Source organism: Chinchilla lanigera, unplaced genomic scaffold (assembly GCF_000276665.1).
Source record: "Chinchilla lanigera isolate Chin_1 unplaced genomic scaffold, ChiLan1.0 scaffold00023, whole genome shotgun sequence".
NCBI lineage: Eukaryota > Metazoa > Chordata > Mammalia > Rodentia > Chinchillidae > Chinchilla > Chinchilla lanigera.
The window spans coordinates 2,036,326-2,048,979 of record NW_004955424.1 but is presented as its reverse complement, the minus strand read 5'-3'; the positions used below and the strand labels follow the sequence as shown (position 1 = coordinate 2,048,979).

At 59.0% G+C, this 12,654-nt stretch overlaps 2 protein-coding genes across 3 annotated transcripts in view; both read left to right on the top strand.

Annotated features, from left to right (window-relative positions):
- The first annotated feature begins 1,837 nt into the window (after positions 1-1,837).
- Sh2d6 (SH2 domain containing 6) lies at positions 1,838-8,968 on the top strand. Its single transcript, XM_013514583.1, has 16 exons — positions 1,838-1,873; positions 2,007-2,032; positions 2,399-2,433; positions 2,775-2,845; positions 2,938-3,067; positions 3,613-3,725; positions 4,259-4,319; positions 5,126-5,148; positions 5,909-5,969; positions 6,324-6,402; positions 6,544-6,574; positions 6,677-6,701; positions 7,088-7,146; positions 7,423-7,506; positions 7,650-7,808; positions 8,502-8,968. The coding sequence occupies exons 1-16, from the start codon at positions 1,871-1,873 to the stop codon at positions 8,616-8,618; spliced, it is 1,077 nt and encodes a 358-aa protein (XP_013370037.1). The 5' UTR covers positions 1,838-1,870; the 3' UTR covers positions 8,619-8,968.
- A 2,793-nt stretch (positions 8,969-11,761) lies between these two features.
- Positions 11,762-12,654, top strand: part of LOC102030646 — a 4,612-nt gene continuing 3,719 nt past the window's right edge. For both annotated transcript variants that reach the window (XR_001234140.1, XM_005385430.1), the window contains exon 1: positions 11,762-11,930. Coding sequence is in view for 1 of the 2 variants with exons in the window: in XM_005385430.1 (XP_005385487.1) it covers positions 11,892-11,930 (39 nt within the window). In the remaining variant the exon portion in view is untranslated. The remainder of the gene's footprint in view (positions 11,931-12,654) is intronic.

Sequence of the window (12,654 nt, the reverse complement as noted above, 5' to 3'; positions counted from 1 at the left end):
CTGTTCACGCCAGGCAAGCCCTGGGCCACTGAGCTACTCTGCAGCCCTCTTCAGGGCTTAGGTGCCCGTTTGCCTGCAGGTCATGTGGTTTCTCTTTCTCTCTCTCCCTTCCTTCTCCCCTCCCTCCCTCCCTCTCTGTCTCTCTCTCTTTCTTTCTGTTTTGTTTTGTTTTTGGTACCAGGAATCAAACTCAGGACCTTGCACTTGCCAGGCAGGCACTTTTGCCGCTGAGCTATATCCCCAGCCCTCTTTCTTTCTTTCTTTCTTTTTTTTCCTTCCTGGTATTGGGAATCGAACTCACAACCTTGCACTTGCCAGGCAGGCGCTGTGCCACTGAGCTAAATCCCCAGCCCCCTCTTTCTTTCTTTTTTTGCAGTGCAGGCTGGCCTTGAACTCACTATGCAACCCAGGCTTGCCTTGAACTCACGTCGATCGTCTGCCTCAGCCTCCTGAGTGCTGTGGTCACAGGTGTGTACCAGGCCCGGCTTTGGTCTTTCTCTCTAAGGCTCTGGCCAGCTCCAACCCGGATGTTGCATTTCTCCTGTGTGCCAGCAGCCAGCATATCAACAAAATATTAAATGCAGGACAGCTACAGGACTCTAAAAGTGTTGACATTGGGATCACAGCCCGTTTCCTCCTTTCCTGGTTTAAAGAGTCAGGCACCAGGCCCCCTTCACTTTATGCCAACGCATCCCAAAAGCTGATGTTTCAAAATCCACTTGAGGAACAGAGCACGGGGAAGTCCTTAAGAAAGCCCACCAGCGCCAGTGAGTGGAATCTCATGGGGCGCAAGAAGGGTCCAGACCCAAGTGCAGGCTCTAGGTCTGGCTGGCATTGTCGGTTCAGTCTCTCCTGCAGCACTTTACTAATTGCGTGGCTTTGAGGGTGTTCCTCAGCTTCTCAGAGCCTCACCGTTATGGACTGAATTGTGCCTCCCCCCAGTTATTTCTCGGATGCCCTAATCCCCAGTGGGATTGTAAATGGGAGGCAATTAAGGTAAAGCAGGATTTTAGGAGGGGGGCCTTCCACTGCTAAGGTCTTTATGAGAGAGGGAGGGATAACGGTAGCTCTCTGTCTCTGTCTCTCTCTCTGCCCCTCTCTCTGTGTACAGATAAGAGGCCAAGTGAGGACACACAGAGCCAACTATGTCTCCAAGCGCAGGAAGGAGGCCACGCCAGAAGCCAGCCCTGATGGCACCCTGAGCTTAGATTTCTCTGGAGTGATGAGAAAATAAAATTTTTATTGCTTAAGCCAACCAGTCTATGCCGTCTTGTTACGACAGTCTGAGCTAAGACACTCAGGTCTCCACTTGAGAAGCAGAGATAAAACTAGTGCTCACTCACAGGGTTATTCTGAGACCCCAGCAAGGAAACGCCCGTGTGATGCCAGCCTCATTTCTCTAGGTGTCTCCGTCACCTGGAACATTGCCTATCGATCATGGGCACTGGACAGACACCGCTGAAGGAGTAAACACAGCCATCCAAAGCGGAGCTGTCACACCAAATAGGAGAGGCTGCTTCTGAGCTTCTCATCCCTTCTCTTGGACCTCTGACCACTGCTCCCCCTCAAACGAAAGCAAGAGTGAAGGGTATTCAGTGGAGCAGGGGCCGCTCCGTTTCTCACTGGCTCCAGCATGTGAGGCTGTCTGTGAATCTGGGAAGGCCACATTGATCAGAGGGCTGTGGGCAGCCGCGAAGGTCTGGGGAGGGAGCAGTGGGGTGGCGCTGGGAGTGTCCTGGGTGAAGTCCCTTCGGGCCACCTTCCTGGTGCTTAGGACATGCAAATAACGGGAACAATAAGGTCGCCATCCCTAGGCCATTTGCGGCAGATCCTGGGCCCCTCTGGAGAGGCAGAGCTCTTCTCCCGTGCCATGGTGAGACTTGGTCCCAGAGGTGTCCCAGGCATCTGAACGTGGCCAGCGCTGGGAGGCCAGGACCCTGGGCAGGGCCAGGCCACCCGGCGGTACTGACCGCCCCTTCTCCACGCCCCTCCCTGGCTCTTTCCAGGACAAGCTCAGCAGAAACAAGCCCCGGTGAGTACCTGGGCGCCTCTCTCGCTCATGCTGGCCCTCTCCTCTCTGCCCCACCGCCATCCCTCTTTTGCGGGCGCAGCTGGCCTAGGTGAGGTGCTGGCTTGCACCCGCCACTACTGTTCATGTGCTTCCACCCTCTGGCAGCACCCAGCACCCAGCACCCAGCTCCCCCACTCTCGGGTGCACCAACTCATCCAGCTGTGCACCCAAAGGCCACTAGCTCTGCCCCAGCCTCCACCCCAGCTGCCCTGGTCACACAGCTGCTGGGGATTCACACTGTCACGGATGGGAATGTCCTAGATACAGTATCAAGCTGACACAAACTCAAGGGCCCCCTGGGCAGAGTTGACCAGAGTCTGCTTGCAGGTTGGGGCCCCCGGTCCCACCCCCCAGATGCAAGGGTAAGTGACACAGTGGGCCAGAGGGGCCCAGCACAGCGGGGTCCCCCAAGAGTAGGGTCTCCCCGGGGGGGTCTGGACCGCACCATGGCTGAGCACTGCTTGGCTCCTGCCTCGGTCAGCATCGCGGCAGGGGCAGGGGCAGGGGCCTGGCACAGGCGGGTGGCGCCTCGTTTCCGAATCTGCGCACTGCAATACGAGAGACGCTGTGGTGGATGAGTCCCCCGAGTCGGGAGGGTTGAAGCCCACTGTCAAGGGCAGAGGGTTTTACTCCGGGCAGACAGCAGGGCTTTGTGCTGGAGGAGCGGGGCTGGGGAAGAGGTGAGGCCGGTCTCTCTGTGCAGCTGCCCCAGCTTGGAGAGACGATGCCCCCAGCCCATCTCCTCTGCCTGCCCCAGAGACCTGGCAGCACAAGGTAAGTACAGCCGCTGCGGCTGCCACAGGGGAGGAGGTGGCAGTGGCCACCAGCGTCCCAGACATGTCCACCTTCCGTCCTCCTGGGCCCAGCCTCCCTTCCTGAAGGCCCAGCAGAAAGAAGCGGAAGAGGATAAGTACGAGCTGCCTCCCTGTGAGGCTCTGCCCCGCGGTCTGGCCCCTGCGCACCTTCCTGGCGTGGAAGAGGCCTCCTTGTACCTGGGTGAGGCCCGGAAAGTGTGTGAGTGGGTGGGGGTAGGGAGGTGGAGGGCTTGGGCAGGCCGGAGGGTCCCCAAGGGAAGACAGTCCGGGCCTTGCCGCTCCCTCAGCTTGCACTGCCAGCTCAGAGAAGGACAGGGAGGCCTCAGCTGGCAGCCACTGGTGCCTCCCCGATGGGCAGAGGGGGAGAGAAAGATGGAGGAAAGGAGGAAGGGGGTAACCAAGGCAACGGTACAAAGCGGAAGGACTGACAGGGTCCCTGGGAGCCTGGCGCTCCCCCTCTGACATCCCAGCACATCCTCGGTCAGGTGGGGGTCCCCGGAGAGCCTGCATGTCACTGGCATCCCACCCCACTCCCAGCTCCTGGGCTGCGCCAGGTGGGGGCAGGGAAGCTGGCCACTTCCAGTTGCCAAGGAGACCAGGCTGTCAGGAAGCCTACATCAGAGGGGCACAAGGGAGGGAGAGGAGATAGAAAATAAGTGGGGGCGGGGGAAAACGGGCCTGCCCCCGAGGAAGCCCCCAACCCACAACACATGGGGTGTTTTCCAGATCACTCGAGCCTCATGGGCCCCCCATCCCCCGGGCCTCAGCCCACCAAGGGGAGAGGCCTCCTCACAAGTCCTACCTTTCCCACCGGCCCCACCCCGGGCCACCACTTCCCGGTGAGTAAATCTTAGAGACAGCTCATTTGCAAGACACCTCATATTTGCATTCAAGAGGCCCCTGAACGCTCAGCTGGAGGTGTCCAAAGCCACTGCCCTGGGACCCGCAGTGTCAGTCACCCCTTCCACCCACCCAGCTGGCCCGGTTACCCTTCCCCTGGGGGGTCACGCAGGACACGGCCTCTGCTCTGTCACGCCCTGGGGGCAGGGGCCAGGCTCAGCTGCCCTCCCCGGGCCCCTGGGGCCCGAGGACCCTCGCTGCCCAGAGAACAGAAGTCCCTCGCGGCTGTGGCCAGCAGCTCCGGGCAGCTTCCCTTCCTGCTGTGATTATGGACTTTGAAATCTTCCGCTTTCATCCTGTGCTGTACTGTTGTACAAAGAAAAGCGGGGAGATAGCAGAGAGCTACAGAGTAGAGACAGAGCGGTGTCCTCCCTTTGTGAATCTGCTTGTGTATCGGTGACTGATTTTTCAAGCTGCAGCTGCAGCAGAACCCCAACCCTCCGCCCCCTCACCGGCCCCACTGTGCCCGCAGCTGAAGGCACCAGTGCCCCCACATGTGGCCATGAAGCAGGGCTCCAACTTCGGCAGGCGAGGTAAGGGGGGGCGTCCTCTTTTTCCACGGCTCCAAGCTATAGGGGAATCCTTACCCCACGCGCGTGGAGCTGGGCTTGCTCAAGGCTCTCCTACTCTGCCCAGAGACAGGAACTGCTGTGCTGAGATGACACACACAGCAGCCACCCCCAGGTCTCAAGGGCAGCCTGCTGTGCCTCCAGGACCCTCTCTGCTGAGACATCTGAGTCCTACCCACCCCATCAAAGGGGGGACCCTCGAGCCACCACTGTCTGACTCCATCCATGTCACCACTTACCACTTGTTTTTGTCCTAAGTAGTTCAGGCTGGCTTTGAACTCACTATGTAGCCCAGGCTGGCCTTGAACACAAAGTGATCATCCTGCCTCAGCCTCCTCAGTGCTGGGATCATAGGCGTGTGCCACCACTCCTAGCTTACTGTGTCATTATCCAGGGACTTGTGCCTACGAGACCCTAGAACTCTGGAATGTCAGGACAGGGAGGGACCTCAGGGAACATGGCCTCTCCCTGCCCAAGGTCAAACAGGTCACCTGAGGCACATCCTGTTTTACTGTGCCCAGAACTAGTAGACCTTGGTGACCTTGAGGGTGGCTTTGATAATCCGAGCCAGCCTCAAGTCAGCCGGAGCTAAGCCTGGCAAATAGGTTGGAAGGTCAAGCCAGGTCACTATGGGCTTGTGAGGAAAGATGCTGTGCGATGAGGCTGGCATCCTCCTGGCCGGGGGTCAGGGGGCCCCCTCGGCAGAGACGTCCTAGGTGCCCTACGCCAAGCCCACTGCTCAAGACCTCGGCCCTCCCTTTCCCTTGCAGAGTGGCGCGCACCCTCTGGAGTGGTGAGTCTCCGCCATCCCTGTCTCTCTCTGTGGTTCTGCCCGGAACACTGGGGTGAGACGTCCTGAGACAGCCAGGAAAAATCCCTGAAGCCACGGGGAAAGGCCCAGAACAGAGCCCCCCGCCACAGGTCCTCGGCAGGCGTAAGCCAGTGGGGCACTACCCAGGGGTCCTCTCGACACCCACATCCTCAGAGCTGCAGCCCGTGACACCTCTGAAGAGGAAGGTGGCCATGGGTTTTCCCCTCCCAAGCAAGGGACAATTTAACTCAATATAGTTTAATTTTTTGTTTTGTTTTATTTTGTTTTGAGACAAGGTCTCACTATGAAATCCAGACTGGTCTTGAACTCACTGTGTAGCCCAGGCTGGCCTCAAACTTGTGGTCGTCCTCCTGCCTCAGCCTCCCTAGTGCTCGGTATTACCTGCATGCACCATCACACCTGGCCAGTTTTTTGGGGTTTTTTCTGAGACACAGTCTTGCTATGTAGTTCAGGCTGGGCTTGAGCCTGCTATGTAGCCCCAGCTGGCTCAAACTTGCGGCGATCCTTCTGCCTCAACCCTGCTCAAAAGAGCACTTTTAATCATTCTAGCTTCTCCCAAAACGAAGGCTCCTTGGTGAGGAGGGAGTGAGGTGCCCAGAGCAACCCTCACAATCAAGATTCCTTCCCTCGGCTGCCCCCGTGGCAGGAGGTAGAGGTCCCTAGTCTTGAAGGAACCCCAGGGCTGGTCAACCCCAGGTCTCACACACCCCTACCTGCTTAGGTGCCAGGCCCTGCCAAGAGCCCCGATGAGAACATCTACCTGCAGTGTGAACCCGACCCAGGTGAGCGCCTCCCAGCCTCTGGACCATGCTGTCCCTGAGGCTCTCAGCTGTGTGTGCATGCACGTACACGCACACGCGCACACACACGCACATATGCACACACACTCTCCTGGCCTTGTCTTCTTCCCCCACCCCCTCCCTGCCCCCCAACACACATCTCCTGGGACATCACAGGGACAAGTGCATCTTCAGTTCTGCTTTGGCCCTAGTTGCCCCTCCATGGTGTCTACCAGGGAGGTGACCCCCGCAAAGTGAGGGCTGGGGCACTCTTAGGCGGTCCTCTGCCTCCGGTTGCCAGGACTCCCGGGAAGCCCAAGCCCTGCAGTTGTCCCCAGCCTGGACTCTCTGTTTCAGCTCCTACTTTGGCTTGGACTCTGAGCTCCCAAGCTCTGATGCCCCCAGCCCCTCTGCCGAGGACCTCTGCGGTGCCCAGGTGAGTGTCCTGCTGGTCCCGACTCTGGGGCACCACCTCCTGGCAGCGGTGGCAGGGACAGTTTGGGATGCTGGCTTATGGGCTCCTTCTCACGGAGGTGATGGAGACCCTGAGCTCTGTTCCCCAATTTGTTTCCTGCAGGTCTACTGTAGCTCCCGCAGAAGCTCGGAATGTAAGAGGGTCAAGATCAAGGGGGAAGGGGGGACAGGGACGGTGGCTCAGGGTGGACTTCAGGCCCTGGCCAGCTATTTTCTGACCAGACCTCACATTCCAGGGAGCGGCAGATGCCACCTCTAAAGGTGAGTGCGTGGACCTTCGTACACGTATCTTCTGCACAAACCAGGCCGTCCTGCCTTGGCCCAAAGTTGCTATGGCCCTGCAGGCCAGAGTCTGTCCCAGTCCCTCAGGCCTGGCTTTGCCAAGGTTGGGGTCTCTGCAGCTCTGCCTCCAGCCAAGGTCAGGCCTGAGGGAACCCCAAGGGGTGTGTTCCATTCCGCACCCAATCAGCAAGCCCCAGTCTGTGCCTCAAGGTCATTTGGTCATTCGTTGGGAAGTCACCCAAGGCCAAGTGGTGGGTCCTACCGGGAGCTGGACCAGAGCACTGGGAAACGCTGTGCCTTGCCCCTGACCCTGGAAGCTACCTTCTTTGCCCCCAACCCCCTGCTGTATATTCCGCATCTTTCAGCCGGAAGGAGATTGTCTCTTCACTCCAAAGCCTCTATCGGGAACTCCTCAGTCACGGAGGTGAGGAGTGGCTGGTGGTGGGGGCGGGGGCGGGAGCAGAACCCCGGAGTCCTGACCCAGGAACCGCATGGAGCCCTTAGTCCAGCACCCAGCGGTGCCCTGCTCTCGGCCGCCTCTCTGCTGTGCTGGGCGGGTGCTCAGCCTGCAGCAGGCAGCTGTGAACACAAAATAACGCATCCGGGATTCTCTGCTCCCCATGCGTAACCCAGCGCCAAGACACACGTCTGAGTGGCTGTGTGTGTGTGTGTGTGTGTGTGTGTGTGTGTGCTTGCACAGGACTGTGGCCTGCTGGGTCAGCCGTGGTACTCGGGGAACTGTGACCGGCACGCTGTTGAGACGGCCTTGCTCCGCTTCCAAAAGGTGGGCATCTGCCGAAGCCAGGGCTTCCCCAGGGTCCCTTTTGCCCAGGCTGCAGCTGTAGGGCGCACGAGCTCTGGACACCTCGTGCAGCGCTGGGATGCACAGCTGGACGATGAGGCTCACGGCTGGGGTCTCCTCCGCAGGACGGGGCCTACACGGTGCGGCCCAGCTCGGGGCCTTACGGCTCCCAGCCCTTTACCCTGGCCGTGCTCCTGCGAGGCCGGGTCTTCAACATCCCCATCCGGCAGCTGGATGGCGGGCGCCACTACGCCCTGGGCCGGGAGGGCAAGCACCGTGAGGAGGTGGGTATGGGGGGAGCAGGGGCCTCACACACCAGCAAGGGGCAGGGCGCAGCACTCTGGGCCCGGCCAGGGGTATGTCCTATATGTTTCTGGGGTGGGCAGAAATGACAGAGGCTGGAGCCAGGTAGGGACCTCTGTACTTACTATAAGGCCGGGGTAGCTGGGCGTGGTGGTGCACGCCTGTAATCCCAGCACTTGGGAGGCTCAGGCAGGAGGATCCTTGCGAGTTCGGGACCAGCCTGGGCTACAAAGTGAGCTCACGGCCAGCCTGAACTGCATAGCGAGACCCTGTCTTAAAAAGACAAAAAAAAAAAAAGGCCGGGAGGAGAACAGGAAAGCAGAGTCCCAGGAGTCTACACCTCTTCCTACCTCCCCCAAGGATTCCACTTTGCACCCAGCATTTGCTGGGGTGCAGGCTGGACAGTCACCTGCACTCGGATCCCCACGGTGAGGGACCACGGCAGTTATTTTCATCCAGTCTGGAAACCCCGACAGTGTACCCAGGGGGCAGGGAAACTGCTTGAGGCTTAGAATCCAGCTGTAAAATGGGGGTGGAGCTTCGTGGGACAATCAGAAGGGAAAGACCCAGGAAAATGTCCGCAAGCCCCGCCCTGGAGCCCCTGGCTGGCCTGGGAAGTTGCTGGCAGTGTGAGGCGCAGGGCCTCGGGACTCACAGACGCGGCCCCCCTGTAGCTCTTCTCCTCCGTGGCCGCCATGATCCAGCACCATGCGAAGCACGCTCTGCTGCTGGTGGACAGACATGGTGGCAGCTGGGGATTCACCTGTCTGCTCTTCCCCACCAAGCCCTGAGGCCACAGCAACGGTACTGCACCACTGTCCCCAGAGGACAGCGCCAGGAAGGACTGCCCAGAGAGGGGCACCCCTGGACCCCTGCTGCAGGCTCACACAGTGGCTGACAGCGCCCCTTCTGGCTCCATCTCCTAGGCCAAGGACCCAGTGCCAGCCCCCCTAATGGCAGCACCCACCCAGAGAAGTTGGCTCCCTGCCGGGAGCCAACATACCCCAAAGCCGACAGGGTATGCCACCAGCCCTTTGTGCAGCAAAGGGAATCCCTTACCTTTTCCTGGTGCTTAGCATGCTCTGGGAGGCCTAGTTTGCCCTGCACATAGTACGCGCTCAATAAACATTTGTTGAATGAATGCTTGACCTACTAAGGTGGCCCCCACAAGGCTCCATGGTGCTGCAGGCACACAGAACAGAATGGCCAGGCCTAATGGCCCTGCAGGGGGCTAGGCCACAGCAGAAGTGGAGACCTCACTTCCGGCAGAGTGCTGCTTTGGCCCAGAAGCTCTCTGTACCAAAGAGGAGGGCCAGGCCCAGGCTGGGTGCTGATTTATCTGGTGTTTTGCTTGTGGGTGATGGGGTGGAGAAGGGAGGGAGGAGGCCCAGGGCTGCCTCTGCCACCCCATTAAGAGATGAGGATGGAACCCAGTACCACTCTCCCAGCTCCTAGATACTGTGGTGTGTGGGGTCAGGAAGGAGCCCTGAGTTTTTGTTTGGTTTGTTCGGTTTTTTTGAGACACTGTCTATGTAATTCAGACTGTCCTTGAACTCACTATGTAGCCCAGGGTGACCTCGAACTCAAGGCGATCCTCCTGCATCAGCCTGCCGAGATTCTCCTGCCTCACCAGGCCAAGTGCCTGGATTACAGGCGTGAGCCCCCACGCCGGCAAGAGGAGCCTGATATTAAGCACTTGGTGTTATCTAGAGTAGGGGCGATGTGCGACCCCGAAAGCCATGGTGCTGGGTGAAAAGCTAGGGAAGGTTAAACAGTGGCTGTGGGGAAGAAAAGACAGTCTGTCGGGAGCGGTGGGCATGGCCGCACCTCTCCACCCGGGCGCTCAGGACGTGCTGTGCAGCGGGGCGTGGGTCGGGAGACGCGGGGGGCGTGGGGGGACCGCGAGGCTCGGGTGGGGGCGGGAAGTGGCCCGCGGGGCGGGGTGACCCGGCCCTGGCGTGGCGCCCGGAACACCCCTTGCTGGAAGCGCCATGTGATCGTGACGCCGCGAAACAAAGGGCGACTCTGCGACCGCCCGGAGCAGGGACTGGTACCGAGCGCCCCAGGACCCCACACCCCCGGCTTTGCCTCCCAACCCGGGACCCACCGCGGCCGGGGTGGAGGCGCCCTGGGAATGGGGACAAAGGCGGGACACCGGGGACAGCGCCAAAACGGCAGTGGGGGGCGGGGCCGGCCGTGGCGCCTGTGATCCCGCGCGCGTCACCATCATTCCCGGGCGTGTCACTGGTGGGAGGATCACTGTCCCTGCGAAATCACCGAAATCATCGCTCTCCGCTTAGGAGGCTTAAGTGAGGCCTTGTGCGCAAGGAAAGACTGACGGGAGGCCATTCAGCTCCTCTTTCCCAAACAAACGTGCTCTAAGGTCGGGTCAGTTAGCTGCCACTGACTGTCACAGCAGCGATGTCGCTTCCGGCCAGGGGCCCAGGAAGAGGACGGGGACCCGGCAGCTGGCAGAGCTGCGTGGACCGAGCTGCGCATGTGCGGGTGGGAGCTGCTAGGTGAGGGGCTTAGCAGCTGCGGGGTGGCCTGCAGGGGCGTGGCCTGTGCCTCCACGCTGCCCCAGCCTGGCGTGGCTCTGGGGAGGTTGGCATCTTGGGCTGGCCTTGGGGGTACAGTGAAAGGCTGTATTTTGCAAGTCGGCTTCCCTAGAGGAGCCCTCTGCTCCAAGGAGGACCAGGGCCTGTTTCTACAGAGCTCTGAGTTTAACTGGTCCCCAAGCCTGAGGCCAGGCCGGGAGCCTTTGAGTTAATGGCCTCAGGGAGACCCTGCCCACTCCCAGCTGGAAGCCTCCCTTCAAGGATCTGGCTCCTCGGGAGGAGAAGCGGGGTTAGTGCAGGCAGTGGGGACAGTTTGTCCTCAGGGCCCTTGAGGGCAGAAGAGAGTGTGGCCCCAAAGCTGGTCACCTGACTTCTCAGCTCACTGGTTTGCACTGAGAGGCCCCCATCCCCATTTTTGGTTTTGAGAGAAGGTCTAGCTCTGTAGTTCAGACTGGCCTTGAACTCACTACAATATGTAACCCAGGCTGGCCTAGAATTTGCAGTGATCCTCCTGCCTCAGCCTCCTCAGTGCTGGGATTGTAAGTGTGCAGCATCACACCTGGGGAGATATCCCCTTTTCTAGGGAGCCCCGCCCACCAGTCTGGGCTCTCTGCCTCTGCTGAACCTGCATTCTGATACTTGGGTGCCTCCCCTCACAATGGCCTTTTCATTGGGAGGTCCAGCCTGCCTCTGCTACACACTACTGCATGTTGAGGGCTCCGAATACAGTAGGTGGCAAATATTTGTTGAAAGATTCGCCAAACAGGTCAAGTCCAGCGGGGCGTGGTGGCGCACTCCTGTAATCCCAGCACTCAGAAGACAGGCAAGAGGACTGCATCGATTTCTAGGCCAGCCTGGGCTACACAGCACGACCCTGACTCAAAACAAAAACACAAACAAACACAAAACCCCACAACAAAAACAACAGCCCCAAACCCGCAGATAGGTCAGGTCCATCCTGGGCTCCTCTGAACTGATAATCAGGGCTTCCTTTGTTAAAGTCCAACCCAGCGCCGTCCCAGAGAATTTTCTGTGCTAACAGAAGCTTTCTATTGTGCAGTGCCGGCGCCACTACCACAAGAGGCTATTGAGCGCTTGGCATGTGACTAGCCTGACGCAGGAACGACACTGTTAATCATTCTCATTATTATTTAATTAATTGAAGTTTCCATAGCCATAGATGGCAGTGGCCATCAGCGTCGCAGGTCCTGCCTTTCCCGGGGTTCGGGGCAGTGGGGAGAGAGAGAGCTGCTATGGAGCCGCTAGGGCTGGGGCAGAAGCCCGGGGCAATGCGCGTGCGCGGGGGCGGGGCGAGAGTAGGGGGGAGGGGAGAGGGGGCGGGGGGTGGGGGGCATCTCGGGAGACCCGCCTGGGTATCTGCAGTGTGACTAGAAGATTTTTTCCATGGGGCCAGCGTCTTTGCAAGCACTCGTCCACAGTGCCTCCCGCCAAGCCAGGTTATAGCGGATCCCAGGCGGGTCACCAGGGGAGGATAGGGTCTGAGAAATGCCCCTCGGTGAAGAAGCCAGTGGAGGACAGATACAGGTTTGTCTGTCTGCAAGGGGGGCCTAGAAAGTGCAGTTGGGGTGGCCGTGTGAGCCGTGGACGACCGGGGCGGGGCCAAGCCACGTGGGGCGAGTGGGGCGGGGGCGCTCAGACGTTGCTTGAGCAACTGTGCTAAGCTTTCGGCTTCTCCCCTCTCCTTTTTCTCCTCTCCCCTCTTCTCGCCTTCCTCTCCCTCCCTCTTTCTTTTCTTTTTTCTTTCTTTCTGGTACTGGGTATTGAACCCAAGACCTCACACGGAGCTACATCCCCAGCCCTTTTTATTTGTATTTATTTATTTTTTTATTTTGAAGCAGAGACTCGCTACATCACTAAATTGCCTAAGCTGGATTCCAGCTCGGTGATCCTCCTGACTCAGCCTCCCAGAGATGCCAGGGATCACGGGCGTGCCTGGTCAGTTTTGGTTTCTGAAGAACCAGCCTGAGCTTGACAAAAACATGGGCAGAAGGAGCAGAGTTTGATTCTGGCTCAGTCAGTCATTTCCTATGAACGCTTAACCCCAGTATCTTCCGGTTATTCATTTATTTATTTATTGAGACAGGGTCTTCCTACACAGTCCAGGCTGGCCTTGAACTCACTATGTAGCCTAGGCTGGCCTTGAACTCACAGCGATCCTCCTGCCTCAGCCTCCTGAGTGCTAGGATTATAAGTGTGTGCCACCACATCTGGCCTATTTATTTATTATTATCATTATTATTTGTTTTTG